Below are 26267 nucleotides of genomic sequence, written 5' to 3'. Positions count from 1 at the left end.
CTTTGTCTGGAGCTGAAGCTAGCTGTTTGCTGTCACCGCTCATCAGTCAAACATAAGCGAAGGAGGAGGGGAGCGCTCACAATATCTGCTGTGTGTCAGTGCATGTGTACACAGCCTTGAAACCGGCCCGCGGGCTCCAGTCCTCCCTCCCCTGCTCCCCTAATGGGACAGCCAAGCTACAGACCTCCATGGTGACCTCTGGTTGCCCTGGAGCTTGATGAGGCCACACTGCTCTCTATTCCATTCTCTAACTCTTCCTTCCTCGCTGCTGCAGGTGTGTTAGGGCCCTGTGGAGGTGTATCTACATCGAAAAAGTGGTACCGAGGCCATTCAAACATTTCTAAGAGAATGGCTTTGAAGGCCGGACTGGTACCGGTTTCTAGTTCTGACCAGGCAGCGGACATTTTGCCGGGTCCCATAGTGAGGGGGTCAAACCAAGTCGACTGAAAGAACGGGTTACCGAGGGTTACAAAGGGTTACAAATCTAACCCGAGTTCTCTGAATGAGATCGGGGACCCCCCTCACCTCATCGCCTCTCTCTCCTGCTAAGCTTGTGAAGAGTGGTTTTCAGCTGGATGAAATCTTGTGAAATCGTGACTAGTTTGGTGATCCTCGGGCTCTGTGTCCATCTATGGGGCGGCCGTAGGCACTAGAGAGGAGAGGTGAACGGGCAGGATCCCAAAAAACAACAGGGGGCCTTTTCCAGTTTCTGTTTGTGCCCGGACGGATTTACACAACAATTCCAAAGTCAATGTCACGGCCGGCACGCCGGGGACGAGCCCGGTGCATAACCAGGAGATATTTCACTTGTCAAGATCCATTTTCATAATAATAGAATTGTGTCGGGAAACAAAGGACAACAGTCATGTTACTGTGGTGCATTTGGTAAGGACAAGATAATAGCGACACGGCATCGCTGATGAACCGAATAAATCAGTCACAGCACGTTGCACTCCTATATCCGGTCAGATGTAGGCCATACATCAACATTTGCATGTACATTTGAAATTAACGTCAAGGTTCCTTGTGCACTAGACGGCCAGGTCGCTCTTGAAAAATGGATTTAATCTCAATAAGACTAACCTGGATAAGTGAAGATTACATTTAAACATATATTCTGGTTACTATTGCTTACAATAGACAATACCTAGAGTACAATACCTCTTCATCTCATATTACCATGTATTACCTTAGTATTTTTTAGATTATTAAATTTGCCAATGCTACATGTTGTTTTGTATACAGTATGTTTAACATTATACAACATGCTTAACGTTATCGCCCTGATAATTGTAGTTTTGTGGGACTCTTCAATTTGATTGGTTGGAGAGAGCTTCAATGCTTGAACGAGAAACAATGACCTGAAACAGTTTGAAATAAATAATAAATAATAATAAAAAGATCAATCTTACATGTACCTGGGAGTAAATAATAGTATTTGAAACACAAGAGCCCAAGGCTGCATAACTGAGTGTGGTGTATGTGGTGAAGCATCCCTAATCTTGCACGCACACCAAAAATGTAGAAGTGATTGAGAAGTATTGTCTCTCTTTTCTGGTTAGACGGTTGTTATGCCCAACAATAGAGCATTAGACTACGGTATACACAGGGCTCTATACTTCAGATTCGACTGTGTCGTATCTGCGTGGTTAATGTCGGCAGGTCACATGGTCGTCCTCTAACGTACTGTCACACTTTTGTTTTCTTGCTTACGAATGGAGCAGTAAACCGGACAGGTAAGAAACAGTAGAACCCCTGCCTCAACCCCTGGTCCTCCCTGTAGCTGACCTAGCCCACCTCCTGGTTGTTGAGATTAAGGAAAGTGTTGAAAACGTCTATTTGAACAAACCTGAAAGTTCACTATTTCATATTTTTTTTTGAGTGGTTTCATTTTGTTGTCTCACATATTTGTCAACCGACACCATGTAAATGTGTTTTCATTTTACGTTTGAAAACAACAACTAACATGTTTGATTTATGTTTTACTTGGAAATGAACTTAGATGTTCATGTTAGATGTCACCTGATACAACATAATATAGATATTATCATAGAAAGATGTCATTGAATCCGAAACTATATCACACATGAATTGACCCGATGTTTGAGTGTCTCATAACCCCCCAGACATTAGTTATCAGATATTTGTTAAGTTCGACAACCCCAAAAAATTATCCATCTTTTCAATGAACCCTTGAAACCTTTTGATATAACACATTATCATAATCTCACCGATTGTGGATCGAGGAGTCTGTACGTACTTGCTTGCCTAGACGTGCTCTGAAAGACCTGCATGCATTGCTCCTTCTCCTACTCCTCAATGTTCAAAGGCTAGATGGCATGAACATTCAATGCCAATATATCAACAAATAGATATATTTCTTCAACAGTATGACATCACAACCAAATGTACTCACTGGCCAGGAAAGCACTTTATACCGGTACTGTAACTATTTAACAGCATTTATCCAGCTTCCCTACATATGCTACTCCAAGCATTTCATTGCATTTTTTGTTCCAAAAATGTTATTTTTATATTCCGATTTCAATTTTCTTTTTAGATGTGTTACTCCCCGTTAAGCCTTTGCTTCAATAGATGATTATTAAATCACAGGCTTCGCTCAGAGACACTTAACAATGCCCTCATGATGTGATGAGTAATCTTATTGTTGTTTAGACAAATCCACCGCCATCATCGTCAGTGTTGTTTTTTTGTCTGTAATCTCTGCCACACACTGTCTATGATCGTTCATCTGCATGATTCATCCTGTATGTTCAAACCTTTAATTTAAAATGTATACTTTTTTTTTTTAATGCATGCAATGAGGACCTCAAAGAGCGTCACTGATTCCACTTGACCCATGTCATGTGTACCGTCCCTGACCATTATACCATTGACCCCTAAGACTATTAAACAAGCCTCATAGCTTTTCATTCCGCCTGATGAGGAGACATTGGAGATCAAAACAGAACAGAGTCAGATGCTTTTTGCTGTGCTGTATGATACTGGTAGCAGAGATATTCACCTGCGTGTTCTTTACATTTCTTGTTAGATATATCAGACATTTCCACACTGATTCTTTGGACAGCTTTGTAGAGAGATTTTACAGGGAGAGATTACGCCTTCCGTTTTATGGTGGATTTTAGATACACGCTTGTTTTTTTAAATATTATCTATAAACGTATCATATAATATACCACCTTTCTATTCTATCATTACGTTGTGGAATTGTTATTTTTGTCCAGTCGTCTCGTCTGTTGAATCATTTATCTCACAAATCTTTGTATAAAGAATATATGAATGTCACTGAATCTATCATTCACACTCTCTTGAAACCGTCAACTGGTTTGGTTGTCACAGGACAAACGCAGGTGTGAAAATAAGTGTGCAAACTATAGAAAAATAATAGGTATAATCCACAACTTATTTTCAACAGAGCAAACAATGGAAACAAGTAAAAGTATTCGAAAAGGATGAATAGAGGGGGGAAACAATGTTTAAAACGCTGTGTTGTTTTCCTCAGGAAAAGAGCAGAGTCCGAAGGAAGGAAAGGAAGTCTACCCAACAGTAAAGAGATGCCGTCCCACAACCCCACTGACCCTGTCGAGCTCCGTCGCCTCAATTTCCAAACACCTGGTAAGAAAGCCCTCTAACTCAGGCTCGTAGCTCCCATAGCACCCATAGCGAAACCACCATCTCAATCACAATGCTGCGCTGATTCCCCAGATACGAGACGACTCGGTGACACGAAAGTGCTCAAACCGAGTCAATGAAGGTTGTTAAAATGTACTTCTGCTTAATCAAGTTGATCAATAAGGTTGATTGCATGTGGGAGTCGCCGGGTTTCCTTCAACCATAATATGCTCGTATACATACATACATACACACACTGTCTCTTTAAAAGTCAACACATGAACGCTAAACCGACACTTCTCAAGGAGTTCCCGTGATTAGCACATTTGGAGTGTCAATGTACACCACAGTGATAGTCGGGACAGGTGGCGTCGAAAATGCCTCACACGGTCAAGCGTGGCAAGACTCTCCCCCGAGAGAAAGCGAAGTGAGAGGGCGGCTACAGACACAAGCCTCACACTTCCATGGCAGTTACTCCCTCCCTTCGCTCTCCTGGCTCCTCCAGGTCAGTTAGGGGCGTAGCCATGGTTACCCAGAGGAGAGATGTGTCCACCCAGAGAGTGATATGACAGTTCAGCAGCAGGTGGAAGTCACAGGTAGGCGGGCGTGAGGCTGAATGCTGCCTGTGTGCCACTATGACAAATGTCACACAATGCCATAATATCACATCCTGTCTATGGAGTCCAGTGGGAGGGAAGAGCGGGTGACAAGCTGTGAACACTAATGTCCCTCTCTTTGACCTTTGGGTGGCAAGGTGGAGCGTGGCGGGAGTCACAGTCCATTTGTCTCTCGGAGAGAGGCGACGCGTAGTTTCTCCTTCTAGCTGAGGAGACACACGCTCAGCCAGTGTATGAGCTCTCCTGGCACTGGCAGCGAGCATGATTAGGACAGGCCTTCAGAGACTGCCAATAATGTTGTAATATCAAAGTCATATTTTTCAGGTCAGTTAGTAGTAGTACGACTGTGGAATAAATTATCCCTGGCAGGCTCGTTTAAAAAAAAAAAAAAGTGACTATGCATATTTATGAAAACTTCTTCAATGACATTATATCCATTAACGACAATTCCAACTTGGCAGAGGAGTATCCTCCTTTCCTGCTTTGATGATAGGAGTTCAACGACGATCTGAGCTATAAACTCCTTTTTTTTCAGAATCATCTCCAACCATCTTAATGACTCGCACACACCCGCCCCACCCCCCACCCCCCCTCTCACTCTTTGTTAAACAGCCCCAGAGACGGGCTCTGTGTCCCCTCTCAACTGCTCTGGAAAGGGCCAAAACATCTTTGTCTCCCTCGTTACAGCGTCCTCTCGAGCGCCAGAGGTGCTACATTAGACCACCACCCCCCCCCCCCCCCCCCTCCCCCCCCCAACCCTCCACCCCCCTCCCGAGGACACTTGATGTTTGTGCGGTGCCGAGCAGTGAATGGCAGTTTCATTGTCACCACCGTTGGAAATGGATCTTGAGTGGCGGAGGCCGATACGAACACTCTGAGCTGTGAGAGTGGGGGGGGAGAAAGAGCCCCGCGTTTTCCATTAGCTAATGCCCACTTGTGTTATCGGCATAGATGAAAGACCACTGGCGTGCTCGAGAGACACATCTCCCAGCAAGAGTGGCAAAATGGCACCCGCCCGCCCTGCCATTACGAAACTATCTGGGACACAGCCACAGCACTTTGTGTATATCATTGTCACCACCTCCCCCCCCCGTAGCAGAGCTCTATTCTGAGTCTACATTCAGCCGTGCTACAGGCTAGCCACTCACCCTCCACGCCCCCCCCCCGCCCAACCCTCTTGATCTTGTCTCACACTTCCTGCACTTAAAATGCTTTAGTCAGCACATAGTGTGCAATACTCTTCACATTTTAACCATAGAAGAAGTCAACTCAACTTAGGTAGGCAAGGTGGAACTTTATGCATAAATCATCTGGGCAAGTGTGAGTGAAATGGTATCTCAGTATGATAGTACGGTGTGGTCGCTTGCCCTACCACATATTATCTGATTTCTCGATCCTTTCTCTGTTTTTGTCGAGTGTTTTTTCATGTTCTTTGGTTTTTCCCTTTTTTAATAAGTGAAATACGCATGGTGGCATAGGCTTATCTTCCAGCATGTCAATAATGTGCATTACTAACTGATCTATGTGACATTTTAGATAACATGTAGACATGCAGTTTATTAACGATAGTTCTCGTCACATTACCCGACTGTTTCTGCGCCTTGTTCCGTTTTTTTTTAGAATAACAATCATCGCATTGCTACGACGTCTGCAACTTTTTTTATTTACACCGCCGTTTCCTTCACAGGTTCAGCTGCCCCCGGTTACCCCAGTAACCTCCATTCGTCAAGTTAGTTGATCTTGTTTACACATTTGCCATACTTTCTTTCTTTTCTTTTGTTTTTTATTTAATTTCCCCCACTCCTCCTCCTTTTTCTTTTCTATTTAGGCTTGTAGTTCAATCTCACCCCCCATCTAATCCACACAGTATTCATGTCATCGCTGGGGGACGGAGTTTGAAATGACACGTAGTAGTAAAAGATGTCATCACTCAAAGCAAGACAACTTCATCTGGCCTTAACTGATTTGTTTATTTGTTTGATTGTGTGTTGCGTTTGTTTGTTTGTTTGTTTGTTTGTGTCCTTTGTCATGCTAACTTCTGCCGCCGTTTGGTGTTAATAACATTCTTCTCTCACAATAGGCCGTGTCACAGTTGGGGAAGTGTGCTCGATGACTTCCCATTGGCTTCCGTCTCCATATCCTATATGAGCATGCCCACTGCTTTGAGTGACCCAAACTAGCCTAACAAGATCCACTTCTCCATCCCTTGTTACACACATGCTGCTTTCTAATGATTCACCTTATTGCTTAAGCTAACGGATGCCATCACCCCTGGTGACTGACCTCCCGTATGTTTGATTGACAGGCATGGCGAGCCACCCACCGATTCCAATCATGGACCTGGCAGATCACCTCGAGCGGTTGAAAGCCAATGACAACCTGAAGTTTTCACAGGAATATGAGGTAAGACATGAGTCTACACGTCCTACTGTTTGTTTTACGATAATGGAGTAGGTGCCATTTCCGTAATTTGTCACAACCGATTGGTATGTTATTGTATTTGACTGTATTCTCAAGATGAACAAGGATGTATTTAAGCAAAGCGGAGTGCCATTACACCCCCTCCCTAGCTGTGCCAATATCCACGATATACCACGGCGTCTCGTTCCATAACGCTTTTATACAACGGTTACCACATTTATCTATCAATATTTCACAAAAGAAAGACAAGACACACTTGTAATTAATGTATTTTAAAGGAACTATGTTTTATTGTAAGTGTATTCATCCACTGAACAGTTGTTTATCGGTCGCTAAGCAACGGTAATAATGTAACTTCGATAACGGTAATACATACAAACGCGGAGTAATATGAAAAGATCCATTTTCCAACATTCCATTTAGCCGTGCGTATGTCATGGATATCGGCACGGCTGGAACGCAAACTGACCAATAGAGACAATGGACCGGATCTATCCGTTGTAGAAAGTGTGCTACATCTTGATGCTTTTAAAACTCCACGTTATTATATAACGTGTCAGGCAGTCACCTTCCATGGAGAACCCAAACACATCCTTGAATCTGTCCATAACCAAAGTGACAACGAAACATTTATCCAGTCACGGCAGCAGCTTGATTGAAAGGTCCGTCCTCTCAGTATCTCTGAACGGCAATCATTTTGCCATTTAATATGGCCGCTCGGGAAAAGGTCACCATCTCCACCAACACACTGTAATCTCATTACCCCAGCCCGGGTGCCACGTTGGTCCGGGAGTCACCAATAAAGTCTCTTTACCAGGGGGGGCTCGGGGGGGGGGGGGGGGGTGGTCTTTGGTGCCACGTAATCCCATTTCTGTTATTTCATCATATGCGCTATGATGGAACCCCTAGCATTTTTTCATTTATTGGTTTTGAGTGGCAGGGGCGAGGTTTTCCTCTCTCTCACACACTCACACACACACACACACTCACACACCCCACTGTCCACTTCTACAGCATGGGAATTAAATACCTATATAACGCAATCAATCCCCCTGTGTCTAACCCGCAGCTCGCTGCCCCGATGGTAAATTAATTCCGTGCAGAACACAATGGGCGGGAATCTAAATAGATGGACTTGGGTCTTGCGTCTGCTGAATGTTTGGTGAAGGCCAGGAGAATGGTGCCAGAGTGAGGTCTTTTCAGGGGGCATTTTGTGTGATAGAACTCTCTCTCTCTCTCTCCCTCTCTCTCTCTCTCCTTTTCTCTGCTGTGCCACTGCTCCAAACCATGAGGTCACGATATGGCCAGCTGCCAAGCTGCCCTAACCATTATTGCAGCTTAAGTACATTGAATTTTAATTCCGAGGCGGGTTCTCATGAGCAATGGAAAGTAATTTTGAGAGCACAATGAAATGATTTTTTTTTTAGTATTATTACGAGCAATGCTGCGACCCACTGTTTCAACATATTTTTTTATATGAAAAATGCTGCGGCTTAGCCGAACGGTTTTGTCCTGACTCACATTGCGTTTTCTGCTCCAGCTCCACTGTGATTTCTCCAGATAAGGAAGTTTCCTCTTTGATTTATACCTTCTACTCATATTTAGTTTATACGGTTATGCTCTTGCCAACAGCCAAAGTGAAATCCTATATATATGTCAATGTTTAAGTGTCATTATATTTGCTGTAAGATTAATGCTCTGGTGCATCCACCCGATCAAACTGTAGACTATGCAACATTATGGGCACGACACAAATGTGTGTTTTTGTCCACATGTCGGCATTCCGATTTAACGTTCAGACTTTACTTTCTAAAAATGTGAATACATCAACGACACGTCGCTAGTCAACTAACACAGCGTGCTGTGTGAGCCTGCTAACAATGTGAAGTAGTGTTATAGTTAACTAGGTAGCAGCGGGGATTACTCACCCAATCCATTGCATTGCAGTAGTTTGGCTTGACTATCGGGTGTGTGTTGTGATTTTCAACAACGTTGAAATGTATTTCCGTGTTTCGAAATAAAGGTCATTTGGATTGTTTGCAGACATGCGGACCAAAACACTAGACTGTGTCTCATATGTCACAACAAAGGACATCACTGCACGCTCTAGCCTCTCTCTTACCTTACTGTAACCCAGCGTTTCCCAAACTGTGGGGCGCGCCCCCTAGTGGGGCGCGGGGGTACTGCAGGGGGGCGCAGAAAAGAAGAAGAAAAGAAACTGTGGGAATACTGCTGCCTTTTGCAACATCGTACCTGTGTGAGATAGGCTTTTCTGCTGTTGCTGCTATCAAAAGCAAATACAGGTCGAAGTTGAACATTGAGAATGAACTGAGAGTGGCAGTCTCAAAACAACAACCCCGCTTTGAGAAGATTTGCAAGGCAAAGCAAGCACACACAAGTCATTGATCGTAATTGTGATAGGAATGTGTAGAGTAAGAATAGTGATGCAGTAGAAATTAGTTAATGTTGATATGTTGAATATTTCAGTGGCACAGGATCATTTGCCAAGCACTTATGTTCCTTTTCAACCCATAATAAAATATAAAACTATAGTTGGATATATGTGTCTTGTTATTATTAGAAGAGAAAATGTAATGTTTGTACAACTTTATACAATTAATTATATAAATCTAGGTGGGGACCGGGTTAGGGGGGGCTCGAAAATATTTCCAATTACCCAAGGGGGGCCTGATTGAAAAAGTTTGGGAACCGCTGCTGTAACCTATTGCTCTTTGGCGTTCATTTCCAGTAGTGAGTGTAATCCAACTCTTGCAGAAGACAGACAGATTTGAGGCCCCCGAATCGTTAAGGAATACAGCTTCCTCTCACATATGAAATGGAATGCTATCTTTCCCAGCTTATAGTTTCCCCCTTATAAACTAGCAGTATTACATTGTATAGGTCATTTATTTGTGGTGAGGGACCATTTTCAATCCATGTTTTACACCGCTATACGAGGGGTTAGATTGCCGATTCTGTAGGTTGTTCTCAGTCGTATGGCACCTCTGTGTGTCGTAAACCTTGACCGACAGAAGTAAGATGGTGGAACGCAAACTGCTCTTTTGTGAACTAATCTTAAAATCTCTTATTATTAAAGTCTCTTGTTATTGTTGTCATTGTATTGAGCAATAATGCAACTTGTGTGCTTGTCTGTAAGGCTGACATTTCCCGTCTGTAGAACTGTAGCGCTAGCCAACAAAAGAAAATGACCCTTTGATAAAAAAAAAAAGTCAATTTGACAGTCAACACATTGTCATTTCTTTCCTTCATTCGCGGCATGGAGTCGTTATTCCCACTGTAGCTTATAAGACCAATTTTTAAGCCATTGTATGGTTCTCTGCAAACGGTAATTTAAAATTTGTCATCCCAAAGAGTTTGCTCGTGGGCAGATGCCTATCGACATTCCATTTTCAAAAGAAACTGAGGAGTCGGAATGCATTTGTTATACAAGTAAGTGAGTGGAACATCAGAAAAAGCAGTTTCAGTCAGAGACTAATCATCGTATTCAAACTATTCTACTTTTTAAGAGGATGTAATGAAGTCTTTTTTCCCCCCTCATCATTCGTCAAAATACCTCACACTTGTGGGTTTTCGCCAGTATTGTGTACCCAATCGCACATATTTATAGACACGTTACAATATTGTGCTCTCGCTCTCTCACATAGCGTCGACACTTCAGTTTGTTTCATGTAAAACCATCTACTCTTAACCATTATCCCTCAAGAGCAACTTCACATTCCATATATAGAACCACGTCAGCCAACCTTCAGCTTACATGACTAAAAACAAATCAGTGGCACTGACCTTGATGTGGTTCTGTATTAAACATGTTGCCATTAACTGGAGTCAGTGGAGGCATTCTGCTTGAACAGGTTAATACATAACATATGAATGTATGCCATTGAAATAAACTTCCTTGCGCATGCTGAATTTGAAAGAACCTGCAGATCCATAACAACATACAAACAATGGTGTCATACTTATTATGTATTTGGTGTTTTTCAGATCAATGCCCTCAGTTAGTTATGTAGGTCAAGCACAATTTGACAACAACGACAACAACTCATACCTCATATTCTCCATTTCAGAAGCAGTATGACCAGTGTACATGCATGTGTAGCTGGATACATGGATGCGTATTATATGAGACCAACAACTGATGGTAAACAAATGCGTCAGTAGCCTTGGGAAGCTAGATTTAACAGCACTTGTCACTAACACAAGTTGTCTGTCATATTGCATGCCAAAATAGCAGTAGACTATTTGGAAACGTTCAAAATAGCAGTAAAGGCAGTCGGCGGTAATACACACCAGCTCAAATAGGTCTCATTGATCAAATAATTACAATGATTAATACTACTCATCCCAACGGCAAGTCCACAGGCACAATAGTGACGCTATAATAAAAGAACTCTGCCGTTGTGAAACCAATATCCCCCTCCTTCCCTGAATTTTCCTAAATGTCTGTTTTTAACATAATAGCGTTACTAAAATCACACATAAAAAACCCCCATCTGGAATCATTTTCATGACTACCACACCTTGTTTTGATTGCCAACATCTCCACCTCCAAGCTCCGCACCATAGCTGCTCTCCGCACCATAGCAGCTGCCCTTATCATGACATGAAACAGGCCTTACAGTTATGAATGGATTACCCATTTGAACCATAACAACCACAACAACATCAACATAGACAGACATACAATAACAGTTATGCTCCACGTGCACCTGCGAATATGTACCCTTCATCACACCCGTATGTCAAAAAGCAGGCCGTTTGTTTTTGTTTTACTTAATTTACTTTTCTTACAGTAGCCTACACGTGTGTGTGTGTGTGTGTGTGTGTGTGTGTGTGTGTGTGTGTGTGTGTGTGTGTGCCTGTGTCTGTGTCTGTGTCTGTGTCTGTGTGTGTGTGTGTGTGTGTCTGTGTCTGTGTCTGTGTCTGTGTCTGTGTCTGTGTCTGTGTCTGTGTCTGTGTCTGTGTCTGTGTCTGTGTCTGTGTGTGTGTGTGTGTGTGTGTGTGTATGTGTATGTGTGTGTGTGTGCCTGATTGATGATAAGAGCACAAGATACACCACAGGGAGATGGACACATTCACTCACAGATTACAGACTTTTGTGCGTAACTAATTTGCTTGTTATAACCCAGAGACAACGTCAATATTTGTGTTGATGTGGTCTGCAAGGTGGTTCATAAGAGCCCGACGAATGTATCTGTGGACTTTATTGACGCATGCGGTAAAGATGCGAAGCCACTGAAAGCGATTTCTGGGTTTGCAAATGACTGGTGTATAGACCTTCATGCAGAGATGCATATGTCATTACATGTCATTATTGCTTCATATTTGTGTTCTGTTTTACTTGAAAGAACCAGGGCTTCTAGTGTTAAACCTATACTGTTTATGAGATAATAATATGGTATGGTTAACACTAGAACAGCCCCAAGGCGGCCAACTAGTGGTCGTTGTGTGTAAATAGCAGCTTCCCATTGTAAAGACTATGGTCATTTGCCCCCCGAGGCGGCTCTTATAGTAGGTAAAAAAAAGGCACGGCTGTTCTAGTATTAAATGTTGGTAAATGAACAAAATATTCTATAAAAAACAATCGTTCTCTTCCTCTCTCTCTGTCTTTGCAGTCCATTGATCCTGGGCAGCAGTTTACATGGGAGCATTCCAACCTGGAAGTCAACAAACCAAAGAACAGATATGCTAACGTCATCGCATACGACCATTCCAGAGTCCTGCTATCTGCTATTGATGGTAAGCAGTACCATTGGCTTGCATTGACTATGTTACCTGATTTTACATACCAGTGTCTTCTATTCCCCAGGAATACTACCACACAAGCAAAACAAAGTTATCCGTTTTCTTTATTGAGATGCATCATTGTCAAGCTCTACTGTACTTTATTGTGCCTATTGTTGTGTCTCATTTCAGTGTTTGCACCGCTAACAGCGGTTTACAAATACATCTCACATCTTCACTATAAAGCCTTATTAACTAAGAATTGTATTGAGGCATGCTTTTTTTCTTCAAAATACAATTTAAATTAACCCTTTTCCATGAAACAGTTCCCATAGAGAGAAAAAAACAGATGTATCGCTCTCACACAGGCCAGTAAATTAATGCTAATTTGACCAAAACAGATAGATAAAGATGCCAAGTCCCTTTGCGGTCTCCCAGAAAGAACACACAGCTGAGTGTTGATGGACCCCATTAGCCAGGCATATAAACACATCTGTACTCCCACACTGGAGCGTTTTGTGTGGTAGGAAGTCAGCAGCCGTACTCAGCCATGCAGGCTTGGGGGACTTCCCCCCCTCCATATCTTCCACAAAGCCTTTTGGCAACCAGGACCTCTTTGTTTACTTTGATTGAGTTATTTAGGCTAAAGGGACCCAATGTCTGCATAAGTAGCTCGCACAGCTAGCGTGCTTGTGTGCAGATTGACGCTAGTTTTTATTTCCTGCTGCTTTTGGAAATCCCTTGATGTGTGCGAGAGAGCTATTAGCACTGACCACGCTGGGAGAAATGAGGGGATACTTGTGTTGAACCCTCCTATGTTCTACGGTCTTCATAACGCTATCATGTCGTAATGTAATATAACCAATGGCCGTAATGTAATATAACATAATGCTATCATAACGTAATGTAATAACCAATCATTTACGATCATCTCATAAACACTTATGCTGATGTCTGTTGTTCATGGAAACTCATTGTACACTTTCACTCGCGATGTGGCTATCGTTAATTGACTACACGTTTGCGGTAGTTGAGAGTAACAGGTCGCAAATGAATGCCAGCGGATTACGTTTATCTTATCGAGTGTTACTCTTCATACTGTGAGCTTTCAGTTCAAACGGGCCAACCTGCACGTTCCCATCTGTCAAACGCATCGGTTCAGTTTGACGTTTCAAGAGAGAGTAATGCTTCGCAGGCTATGCAAGAACACAACTGCACACTCAGTCACTTCCATTGTTCTGTTTAGTTGTGAAACTGTCAGGGTTCTATTTATGGCTTAGCTGTGTCTTGCGAAGTGGACGAACCTATAATTTTTGCAGCTGTTCATCAAAAAAGGTCACTGCAGCTACGATAAAAGTGGCAAGTCAAAACAGAACAAAATAGGGTTCATTTCCAGTATGCATGTCTTTCTTTCAGTGCTTAGTAGGGAAAATGTTTTATATCTTTGCACTCCATCAAATTTCAGGACCTTCCTTTCATGACTTTTCCTACATATGTGTGTTCTACCACCCACTGTCCGTACATTTTCAAAATCAGGATAAGCTAGTATAAAGCTATTTTGCAGTTTTTCTGTGTAGGAGGCGGGCTAATTTACAAGCGGCCAACTAGTGGTCGTTGTGTGTAAATAGCAGTGTAACATTGTAAATTTGACCCGCGAGGCAGCTCTTATGGTAGGTAAAAAGGCACGGCTGTTCTAGTGTTAATGCGGTGAGATGATGTAGTGGAGGATAAACCGTACTCGTGGCCTCTTGCCGGAGCTTGCTGGAGGTGCAGGACTGTAACGCGTCAGTTTGGATTATGCGACATACAAGTGATAATAATTCAAACGTGTACCACACAGACTGATATGAAGAAATGTTTTCATTTTTTATTATTTTTATTATTTGTGTCCTTTCCAGGAAGATTAAGTTTGATACAATGTTGTTATTTATGTTTATTTCTTAATAAAGTGTGTTGACAACACTACACACAGATGGTAGCAAATCCTGAATGACAGCCAGTCTGCAGTAACACCATTTAGCTGTTGTTTTCATTAAACCAAAAAATATTGTCTCTCTTTTAGCTCATTTCTTTCATTTTAATTCTGCCGACTTAATGTTCTTCATCCCTTGTCCATGATGGACACATCAACGAGCCGGCTGCACGGAAGGGTTTACCGTAGTAGAAAAGGAGGGAGAAAAAAGTCGCAAAAAAAAGAGATTTAAATGTGTAAGGTTTTAAATGAACTCATATCCCATTTTTTCTTTTTCTCTTTTTTTGGGGGTAGCTGAATAAGTTACCTGGGAGAATAAAACATGGGGGGAGGGGGGGGGGGGTGGGAGTGCGAGAGGCAGGGAAACGTGGCATCCATGCAGATGAGACTTATCTTGGTAGACCATGTGTGCGCGGAGCCCCCAAACTGCCAGTCCTGAAGCATTGCCTAGCTGTCAGCTCCATCTTTTCTTTCCCGAATTGGAAAAAGACCACGGCGCCTTTCATTTCACACCAGCAAAAAGAGGAGAGGAGAGGAGAGGAGAGGAGAGGGGAAAAACAGTTTTTTGCCAGTTTCTGTTGTTTGTTTTTCCTGATGTGAGGGTGAGAGGAGGAGAAAAAGGTTAGCTTATATTTTGGGTGAATTTGGGTGTCGGTAGTGGACATTTTTGAATTTTTGAATATAAGTTCTTAGGTTTTTATATAAGACTACAATGGCACCTTCCATTCTGTAATGTGAATTGCAGTAGTAGTCAGCCATTTTGTATTGCATATTGCATCAAATCATGATAGACGGGGTAGTGCCCAGACAAGTTGGCTTATTCTGGAGTAACTCCCTTTCACATTGAAATAACTCAAGTCGGGGTTCAGTCTCATTTGTGTCAAACCAAATCAAGGGAACATGGTAGTGAGTCAAGTGGGATCTAACACTCAGTAGCACTAGCAGAGTCTGACTGCCTCTCTCTGTACCTGAAGAGGATGGAACACCCTATTGATCTCCCATCGGAAACCAAAGCCACTGTTTTTGTGCCGCTCATTGGGTTTTCTCTGTGTGCCGTGCATACAGCCAGGGTTAATCACCCCCAAAACGCGTGCGTGTGTAGGTTGGTTGAAACCAAGGTTGACAACGCTTCACGGACAGTGACTGACTGACCGACCGTGACTGAATGACATTCAATGAATGGCGGGAGTTGGCAAATTTCAGATTTCTGATTTACCACAGCAAGTAATAGATATGTTTTTTAAAGAAGACAAGAATATTTAGTCTAGAAGCTTTTCACCATCAGATATTAGCGAGTTGTTTGTCTGAGTTTTCTGCCTGTCGTGACCTTTGCTGTGATATGATTGGACAATTTCTATTTTGGGGCGTGGCTTAGCGATAGGTCCATTCACGCATCCTTCTTTTTCCAGGTATCCCGGGAAGCGATTACATCAACTCCAACTACATCGACGGCTACAGGAAGCAGAACGCTTACATCGCTACCCAGGGGTCACTGCCAGAGACGTTCGGCGACTTCTGGAGGATGATCTGGGAACAGCGGAGCGCCAACATCGTCATGATGACGAAGCTGGAGGAGAGATCGAGGGTAAGCGCCATGTCCACATCATCTGTTCGAACAATCTTCAATCAGCGAAAATGTGACAAACAATGTACAATGTAACAAATCACTCAATAACTTGAACTGATTGAAGATTTCTACGCATTTACGATTGAAGTGTTGGTGTGTTTGTGTTGGTGTCTGTGGCCTGTACAGAAAGAGTCAAGAAACACATTCCCAGTCACCAGATAGAGAACACTACGTGAGTTTAGGATTATATGGTTCTATCTCCGTTTAGGGCAGTTCAGAGATATTGAGCGTCAAAGTTTTTACATTCCATTATGTTTCGTGAGATGGAACCTTTGTATTTTATTAATTACTAACTCAAAAATGTCAACATTTTAAAAATAACACCACAGGCATTAATAAACACCTAATGGATCAGATTATGTAAAAAACTCAATTTTGACCAAACGTGGAGATAGAACCTTAGAATTCTAACGTCACGACTAGACAGTTATACAATGCTTCTTTTGTGATGTTTTCTTTTCATGCTTCATAGAAAAGAAATACAAACCATGTATACTCATGACCAGTGTTGGGCAATATTACTTAGTAGAGTAATATATTAGTTATTACATATTACTCCTTAGGAAAGTAATATCCTTATATTACTTATTACTTGGAATCAAGAGTAATATTATTACTTTACTTTTATATTACATATTACTTTCCCCCTTTCCACCCGCAAAAATATGTACAACAACACAACGGTTTAGCCAGCTCCTTTTCTTGAACTGAATCCAATTTATTGGAATAATAAACTGAATAAGTGCAAACGGAATAAGTGCAAACAAAATACAAAATAAAGCAGCAGTCTCTCTGACTTTTCAAACGTCAGGATTTTCACAGTGTGGCAGTCTGTACTGTAGCCTATATAAAATACACTCTGATGTTTTAAACTTTAGGATTCACAGTGTGGCAGTCTGTAGGGCCTACTGTAGCCTATATAAAATACAAAATAAAGCAAAAAACGATTTTCTCTGTGGCAGCTCAACACCGGATCTCACAGGTTTTTTTCGTATGATCTTTCTAAACGAGGGCGAGTCGACTGTGGATAACGGTAACATCTCCTCTACTACATACTCAGCGACAAGGTTTTTCAGATCGTCTCCACTAAATGCGGTATCTTTCTTGAAATCCAGTTTCTGTTGTTTTGCTGGCGTGGCCTCCGTGTTATCGGCAGGGGCTTTCGCAACCAGTTTAACTTTGTCGTGGGCCTTTTCCAGGTGCTTCCACAGGTTGGATGTAGTATTTTTCGCGCAAGACAGTATTTTTCTTCCCGCACAAAGTTTGCAACGGAGATTAATATTTTTGTCATCCTTGACAGACACAAAGTCAAAATAGTGTCGATACTTCCAGCCGTGGAAAGTAAATGTACGCTGTTCATCATCATCCGCCATGGTTTGATTTGTTTTGAGAAACGCCGCCACGCTGTCAGTTGTCAACACACTAGGCTACGTCATAAATGTGTGCAGGCTGCGGCACGTTCTAAAAGGAACAGATCTATAAGCTACTATGCACCTCAGCGCAGTGTGCTGATAGCTTGTATATCTGTTCTATCTTTGCACGCAACAACCCCGGTACTATACATGAATTATACGTTTAACAGCCATTGTAACGGGTAACGAGGCCCTTATTTGGCGGAGTAACGAGGTATAATATTACTTTTTCGCAGAGTAGTCTTGTTATATTACTCGTTACTGGGTAAAGTAATAATATTACAGTAATATATTACTTACTAACTCGTTACTGCCCAACACTGCTCATGACTTTATCCGTCTGCTTCTATAATGCAAATATCTGCTTTAACGTTTTTCCTTGACCTCCCCATCCTCTATTCTCTGTTTCTCCTATTTATTTCTTTGTGCGTTGTGTGTTGTTTGCTGTATTCCTTCAGATGCCTTCATATTTCTTCTCCAAGGCAAGCCATCTCGTGTTATGTTGCCCACGGATGTCACTCATTCCTTTCTTTGTCACAACACACGTTTATTTTTCTATTATGTATTAGCAGCATGGCGTCTTAGTTGAGCCAGCTCTGTTTTAAGCTGGGGCTGGATTGATGATTAAGAGAATGAGAATGAAAGTCACTTGGCACATGGACCAACACTCTTTACATGTCACTTGCCACTAAAGGCTGAAACAGGTTTAGGGCTGCAACTAACAATTATTTTGTTGTAGATTATTTGATTGATTAATCGATTAGTCTAAGTGATTAATTTACACAGAAAAACATGCTTTTGAATGCAATGATATTGATATAGATACCAAACGCATTCAAGTGTGGGTAGTTGAAATGCCGTCGTTTAGTGGTCACAAACTATATTTTATATTGAAACTACCTATTGTCTTCCTTCTTGTTATCAATGTGTTTTATTGTACTTTAACGTATATTAATAGAACACATCAGTCCACAGTTTTTGCGTTTCTTTTAATATGGCAAACCGTTTATCATGACATGAATTGTATCAATACCCAGCTAAATGATGAAAGATTTAGACTGATCATCAGTTGGGAGAGTGAAACCACCGGACAAGGCTGCGTTGCATAGCTATTACAAAAATGCGGCTTGGGGTTCTATTTCGAGTGCTCGTGACGTGCATAGCAGCTGTACTTGTATGTTATGCCATTTTATTAGGTTTCTGTATTCCCGCACTTTAGACGCTCTGGGTCTAAGTTTTCTGGAGGAACTCAGCACAGTTCACAGGCAACGGGGTTTGCCTCCACCATCGACGCACCATACACCTTTTTGTCCTTCAGAAAGGGTGGAGAGGGGGGGGGGGGTTTAAAGTGAAAGTGTTTTGTTTTGATTTGGTGTGTAGAGCAATGGGGGTGGGAGACTATGATGAAGATCAGAACCAGTGATTAGTTGTTCAACTAAAAGGCATGGCAATAAAAAATAAATACAAGTATTACTATATATATATAGGGTAATATGAGGTAAGGCATCTGCATATGAACAGTTATTTCCTCTTAACGTTAACAGTGCTTCCTTTTGGCATCCACACAATAATCCTGTAATGGAACAGTAATGGAACAGTGGTTTATTGGCCGTTGACTGGGCAACACAGCTGTATAATCATAATAAACCTGGGCCTGTAATGTGATTGGAAAACTGTGGTTACGATTGTAATTATAGAGCCTGTCAGCCTAATAAATAGCACTGTCTGCTCCAGTGGAATGTCTTAGCCTGGTTCCCTTAATTGTGAAATCACACCCGTCAGCAGAATGGGACAAATCTTGGCAGCCTCCATCCCTTATTTGCCTTTGTTATTGGCTTTTGCTTATGAAGTTGGCGAAACACGTGCCGACGATGTGTATTTGGATTCATCGTCGCGGAATTATCTTATGACACAGAAAGTCCGAAGGTAAACTGATCGGGGGGGGTGCTTGGTGGCGTAACGCACTAAGCGTCGACCGCGTAACCGCCGGGTTTCCCGGTTTCGATTCCGGTCACGGACATATCCTGCATGTCATCCCTTCTCTCTCTCTCTCTCTCTCCCATCCTTCCTGTCAAATCTCTACTGTCTCTATCGCAATATAAAAAGAAAAAACATGAGTGGGACTGCCCCACTCAGAAAATATTTTTTTTTAAAAGAAGAAGGTAAAATGATGCTGGACGGTGTATCGGATTTAGACAGGTGGAGGATTTCAGAAGTTCTGCATGATGGCCGATCCTAACTTAGTCTCATCGTGGGTTCTGTCGCAGGTAAAATGTGACCAGTACTGGCCGACTAGAGGGACCGAGACCTACGGCCTCATCCAGGTGACGCTGTTGGACACGGTGGAGCTGGCCACGTACTGCGTCAGGACCTTTGCACTTTATAAAGTAAGTGTGTTTTTGAATGTTATTTTTTCCCCCCATATCGCTTTACACCTATTGAATCCTTTCAGATCTACATTACACAAGTGAATAAGGGGGTTAGGGGGTTAATCATTCGGGTTGGGTTGATAATGTATACATTTATTGAACCCCCTGGGCTGTATCTTTAGCACTAGAACAGCCACGAGGGGTCATTTGAGTAAAGAAAAATGTTATATCTTTGCACTCAGATCAAATTTCAGGACCCTCCTTTCATGACGTTTCCTAGATATGTGCGTTCTACCACCCATTATCCTGACATTTTCAAAATCACATCAGGATAATCTAGTATAAAGCTATTTTGCAGTTTTTCTGTATAGGAGTTAGGCTAATGTACTTGCACGCCAACTAGCAACTTCCCATTGTAAAGACTATGGTTTGACCCCTGAGGGCGTTCGGCTCTTATAGTAGGTAAAATAGGCACGGCTGTTCTAGTGTTAAAGTCTTCTAACCCTGACATTAGTGGGATGTGAGGATCATCTTTGACTGAGACAGGCTGGTGAGAACCCTGTGCTGACTGTTTGGGGGGGGAGATGAAGACAGCCTAGCACGTGGCCTCCCCCCCCCCGCAAGTAGCTAAAGAGTAGTTGCAAGGTCGCATGCCCTTTTAAGCGAAACCAAATGTGACAATGAAAAGGGCTACCTGTAGGCGAAGTCATTTTTCTGTTTTTTACATGTGCTTAAACTACAGATTGTAAGCTTTCAAATGATGCATCATACATTGAAATCGGAAACAAATTGAAGACGACATGAGTATTTGAAAGTTGCTACACCGGAAATCACTAAGCACAGAAAATCCCCATCAGAGATAATGAATCCCCATCAAACAACAAGAAACGAAGTCATTGTGTTATAGATGACACTTATTTAATGAACGTAAAACTGTTCGGAAAAATAACGAGTGGGTACTTCACATCTTCGCGTTGAATGTTAGCTAAAAAAACGAAAATCTGAAAAAAAAAATATAATACTTTCAAGACGAATTTGACGTCTTTCTCATTTCCGAGAGGTGTCCAGAAACACCAGCAGCAGTCACAAATGTCCTCACAACGTCACCCTGTTTGTCTCCACCCACCCACCCCGTACAGAACGGCTCCAGTGAAAAGCGAGAGGTGAGGCAGTTCCAGTTCACGGCGTGGCCGGACCACGGGGTGCCGGAGCACCCCACCCCGTTCCTCGCCTTCCTCAGACGGGTCAAGGCCTGTAACCCCTCGGACGCCGGGCCCATGGTGGTGCACTGCAGGTGAGCGATGCTACGAGAATGTACAGCCGACTTTCCGAAATATTTATCCCAATATATTTATCCCAGGCTTTCCAACGATATAAAAAACAATACCAGTTGGTATTATGAAAGGGGAGGAATAATCGACCGAAATAACATTTCAGAACTTTTTTCTCACATTAGCATTTGTGTCTAAGAGAGAGAGAGACATTATACATTATCTTCTGTAGTACTCCTCACCAGGGAATCTATCACTATGTTGCATCAAAAATAAACACTTTTGCTGTCCCTGACTCTTTCTAGTACGTACTGTAATACTGATACTTATAGTGAAAATACCACCGCTGATCCGTGATCAGACTTTGCTGAGGTGCTGGAACTGAAGAGTATCAATAGAGTGCAAAATAACAGCATCCGCACACTCAAACACTGTGCAAAAAAAACATTGTTTATTGCGAGCTTTCGGTCATAGACCTTATTCAGGCATAAAGCAGACGAGTGAATGCAGTGGTGTGAAGGGTTCAAACTACATCACTTGATTTAGCCAATGCACAACAATGACATTTTTGACACGGGTGTTGTGCCTTGGCTAAATCAAGTGATGTAGTTTGAACTATTTTGGCAATTTTGGGGGGGCCTCTACCCACACGTTTAGCTGTGTTGCTCCTTCCACGAATGCACGATCCTTACAAGTTGTACCTCGTTGTAAAGGTGACTAATCAGGCTTTCCAACGATATAAAAAACAATACCAATTGGTATTATTAAAGGGGAGGAATAATCGACCGAAATAACGTTTCCAAACCTTTTTTGAGGAGTTTATATTCAGAGTGAAACAAGCAAAAGGGGAGACACAGGCGAGGGACAGAGTGAATAAGAACGACTAGAAGACACAAGCTGACTGTAGCACACTCAGGAAATCATCCTACCAGCATTTTGTGGATCTTATTTATTTTGTTTCCGATCTGGAGGTATTCACCAGAACAGAACGGGAGGATTACCAGTGTCAGTGCCCTCGGCAAAACATCTCTCCCAAACACAAACATGTCCTCCCCCTGCTAACATCAGCGGCCCCAACAATCCTCAGCTCATCCTCGGAGGGGTTATTGCATCTGAAATAAATAAAACTCTAACTTCACAATCCTCCACAATGACATGAACAGTCAAACTCCAGAGAGAGACAGAGAGAGAGAGAGAGAGACAGACAGAGAGAGAGAGAGAGAGACAGACAGAGAGAGAAAGAGAGACAGAGGGAGAGAGAGAGACAGAGAGAGAGACAGACAGAGAGGGAGAGAGAGACAGAGAAGTAGAGAGAGAGTCAGACAGAGAGAGAGAGACAGACAGAGAGAGACAGGCAGAGAGGGTGAGAGAGAGAGAGAGAGAGAGAGAGAGAGAAAGAGAGAGAGCAAAGACAGTCGACACACAAACCCGCCTGCCAGTCTGCATCCTGGAAAGTCAGAGAAAGAGAGAGAGAGAGAGAGAAAACGGAGGAGGAACAGGAGATTGAGACCGGACTACAAGATACAAACTTGGGTCGATAAAAAAAAACGAGGGATTACCAAAAGAATTAAAATAACCACATGCCAGAGTTAATTAGCGCTAGTAGCAGAATCAGTTTAAAATTGAAAAATCCGGAATTTTTTAGAGCGAAGCAGAAATGTAGGGAATTAATGTCACTCTGCAGATGGGGAAGTTTTAATTCCTCGCCCTGCATCAGATAAAGGGACTGCCAAGCTGCAAATCCGTGTGGAAGCACTCCCTCGTATCCCCGGTATTGTCAAACCACAATTTTAGTTAAAAAAAATATATTTTTCCATTTTCTCTGCATTGAAGGTTAACTCAGATTTTGCGGGTGAGCATGTCAAGTTAGTAAGATAGCCAGTCCAACATTGCCTCAGTCTTGCTGAGGCTGTTGATTGGGCCTAGTTTCATAAAGGAACATCCGCGAGTGTAAACAAAAGAGTGTTAATGAAAAAAATGTGTTTTTGTGGTGCCATAATTAACCGCAGTCTACAATCCCCTGGGCGTTTTATTAATTAGCTAGTCAGGCAACTGTTCATAGAAATGTGGAAAGGACTAAAACAAGACCGTTTTCCATGTTACGTTGAAAAGAGACCCAGCACTCGACTGGATTCGAGAACCGAATCAGAGGGGATATGGCCACGGTTTGTTCAGGTTTAAAGTTATTCGACAGAAGATATCCAAAGCTCAATATTTTCATTTTATACCTCACACATATACATTATATACACGCACACACACACACACACACACACACACACACACACACACACACACACACACACACATATATACTATTTATATTGTATTCATACAGTATAATCAGTCTCTGTATTTATTTTTGAAAGTTAAATGTTTTATAGAGACTCTCACATGCACGCAAACGCACACACTCGACATTCTCAAAATCATTCCGTCTGTAATGGCCCTGGAGTTCGGGGAAGGAGAATTAATTTGGCTTGATCGGACCAAAGTGGACCGAGTCTCAAGGGGTATTGATTTAGCTGCTTAGTTGTCACGGGCAGAGACAGAGATCCCAATTTACAGAGGCTTCAAGAGTGCACATTAAGAATCATGACAGTGGAAGAGCGTCAACATATGACATTCCTGTCACACGTAGCCACGGCCGCTGTCCTTGTCCCTATCTGCTACCCACTTGAGACCGTCCCGTCACGAGTCATATTTCTGTCACACTCAATATATAGATACCCGGCTTAAAGTTACGATAGATTGCATGTCTCGTAAAAAAAAACTAATGTGACAATCATAGGTGACGAGTGGGATAAGTGGTTGACGTTAACTGTTTGTTACATGGCCCTAAACTGTTTTCCAGTTCTTAAAGTGGCAGAGGCTCTTGTTTACGGTAGCCTGCTTGCAATTACAGCGTTTTAGAATTATACTTTATTCTGTTGTGAAATATCGTCATATCGCGGTTTGAGCTTTCTGATCATACTTCAGAACGACCGTGAGAGAACGAGATGACTTCAGTTGTCGTAGCCAAGAAGGTTTCCGTTTTCCAAACATTTCCAACTTTTCCGACAAGGCTTCAGAGTAATTACAACATAGGATGAAAGTAAACCATCCCCATGTTTCGACAGAATAGTTGATGTTGCACATGCAAAAACCCTCCCAAACCCCAGCCTGTGGACGTCAGCCAACATTCCCGACCGGGACGCCCTGAAAAAGGATGTTATTAAACATGCATTCATCATGTTCCCACTGCAGAGCTCTCTCTCTCTCCACTAGATGAGGTCATATTTTCTTAGGGGGACGACGTTTCATTGTGAAAGTATCCCCCACCCCCCCCCCAGCGGAGTAATAAACTATAGTTACAGTTCATCACATCCCAGTTCCACGCTGCTTTCAGTAACCTGTAGGTCACTGACTGTTGTGTCCTATTGAAAATTGGGCTATTCAGGCGTTCTGGGTGCACAGCGGAAGTCCACCTGGCATGATTGAATGTCACCGGGATCGCTGGCCTCTCTCTCTCACGCTCAAAGCGAAAGCGGGGGGGGAAGCTTTTGGTCAAATATCACACAGGAAATGGTTCGAACGTTTCTGGACAGTCTTCAAGAGACATTGATTAGTCAGACAAAGATGGCTTACGGTACTATCGAGTATCTGGGGTGGTTTTTGTAGTTTTATGATACATTTTAATTCCTTGTGTGCTCTAGATGTATCACTTAAGTTGAACATTTTGGGGACATTGTTATGATTGGCTATTAGATGTCTAACACATGATCTAGTCTGTGCAGTAGATCGATACGCACGATGCAAAGGAGGTTAGTTTCGTAGGATGCGAAAGGAGGTAGAGATCCAGGAAACAAGTCTCGTCTGCAGGAAGTCTGAAGTCTGTGTTTTTATGACCTTATCGCCTCATTGCACACTGAAGGGAGTGTCACCGATTCCTTCTCGGACACCTGGAAAGAACACCTGGTATACTCTCTCCCGCAAAAGCATGACGGTGGATTAGCCTGTGTCTTGTTTTAGGAGTGTGGAGGGGACATTTAGAGAACGATGTGAAGGGTAAACATCTCCACTAATACCCCCCCCCCCCCCACACACACACACACACACACACACACACACACACACACACCACACAAAGCAAAGCTGCTTTTGTTCATGACCGACTGATGCAACGGCATTACTTTCTATACTGCCATACTGTCATGCCATGCTCTAAGTACTGGTGTGTTGGTTTGAGTGTTTGCTTAATGGGTGGCGTGGGGGGGGGGGGGGGGGGGGGGGGGGGGGGGGGATTGTGGGCTTCAGAGATTTACGCCTGCCAGAAATAGACGTCGGTAACAACGGCATATGTAATTGTTTTACAGCTGTCTAGGATTTTTTTTTTTTGCTACTCTGGGACTATCTGCAGCTGTATTTTTACAGTGTGTATGTACGGTATTCTCCCAAATCCCCCACCAAACTCTTGCAAACACGTTAGGCTGACACTGATGTCTCCTGTCGTCCAGAGAGCAGCTGGCCCCGGCTGTCTGAGCCGCCCAGCGTCAGGTCGTTAGCGTGGAGGGGGGGGGGATGCAGAGGCCGAGTCTGCCAGGGCCCCCACACTGCCAAAAGTACAGTCCCTCTTTCTCTCTCTCTCTCTCTCTTGCGCCGATAACGGACAAGGCTAGCCAACTGGCTATGTCACCTCCTGTCTACCGCCCCACACACACACACACCCCCACCCCCCCACACCCCTGTCCTTCGCTGCCTCGTCCTCTTCCAGCTTTGTCTCCCCTCAGCTCAACTCTGTCACTCTGTCACTTACTCTCTCACAGGTCATCACTCTCCCACATTTGGGGCTCGACTGTAAAACGGTTTACAGATTGGAAACAGCTGGCTTCCAGAGGAGTAATGCCTTTCCTCTGTGTTTTCCCCTGTTTTTTTTTACCGAGGACCTCAGAGATCTGGAAGTGATTCATTCTCCTCAACCGTCGCTGAGATGATTTCACACATGTATTTCACACTCACACACATGCACTTCCACACACCCACACCCCCTCCCCCCCCCACCACCCCTCCTCTCTCTCTCTCTCTCTCACACACACACACACAGACACACTACCACATACACTACCGATACACAGCACACAATGATCTTTCAATGAGCCAGCAAAGCACATGAACGTCTTGTAATTACCCGTCGTTGTACCAAAGCTACCAAATCAATCAA

General features: G+C 42.9%; 1 protein-coding gene across 3 annotated transcripts in view; it reads left to right on the top strand.

The window, feature by feature from the left end:
* Positions 1–26267, top strand: part of LOC308172690 (receptor-type tyrosine-protein phosphatase delta) — a gene marked incomplete at both ends in the record, with an annotated part of 140934 nt that overhangs the window by 100532 nt on the left and 14135 nt on the right. The window contains 8 exons of one of the 3 annotated variants that reach the window (XM_080547623.1): positions 1722–1736; positions 3524–3636; positions 5938–5979; positions 6556–6653; positions 12308–12431; positions 15798–15973; positions 19695–19814; positions 20936–21090. In XM_080547623.1, coding sequence (XP_080403749.1) covers positions 1722–1736; positions 3524–3636; positions 5938–5979; positions 6556–6653; positions 12308–12431; positions 15798–15973; positions 19695–19814; positions 20936–21090 — 843 coding nt within the window. The remainder of the gene's footprint in view (positions 1–1721; positions 1737–3523; positions 3637–5937; positions 5980–6555; positions 6654–12307; positions 12432–15797; positions 15974–19694; positions 19815–20935; positions 21091–26267) is intronic. The other 2 variants (XM_080547622.1, XM_080547624.1) reach the window with 2 other exon arrangements.

The sequence above is a fragment of the Nansenia antarctica genome, assembly GCF_963989245.1.
Source record: "Nansenia antarctica genome assembly, chromosome: 17".
NCBI classification, from domain to species: domain Eukaryota; kingdom Metazoa; phylum Chordata; class Actinopteri; order Argentiniformes; family Microstomatidae; genus Nansenia; species Nansenia antarctica.
This window is presented reverse-complemented; position numbering and strand designations above follow the sequence as displayed.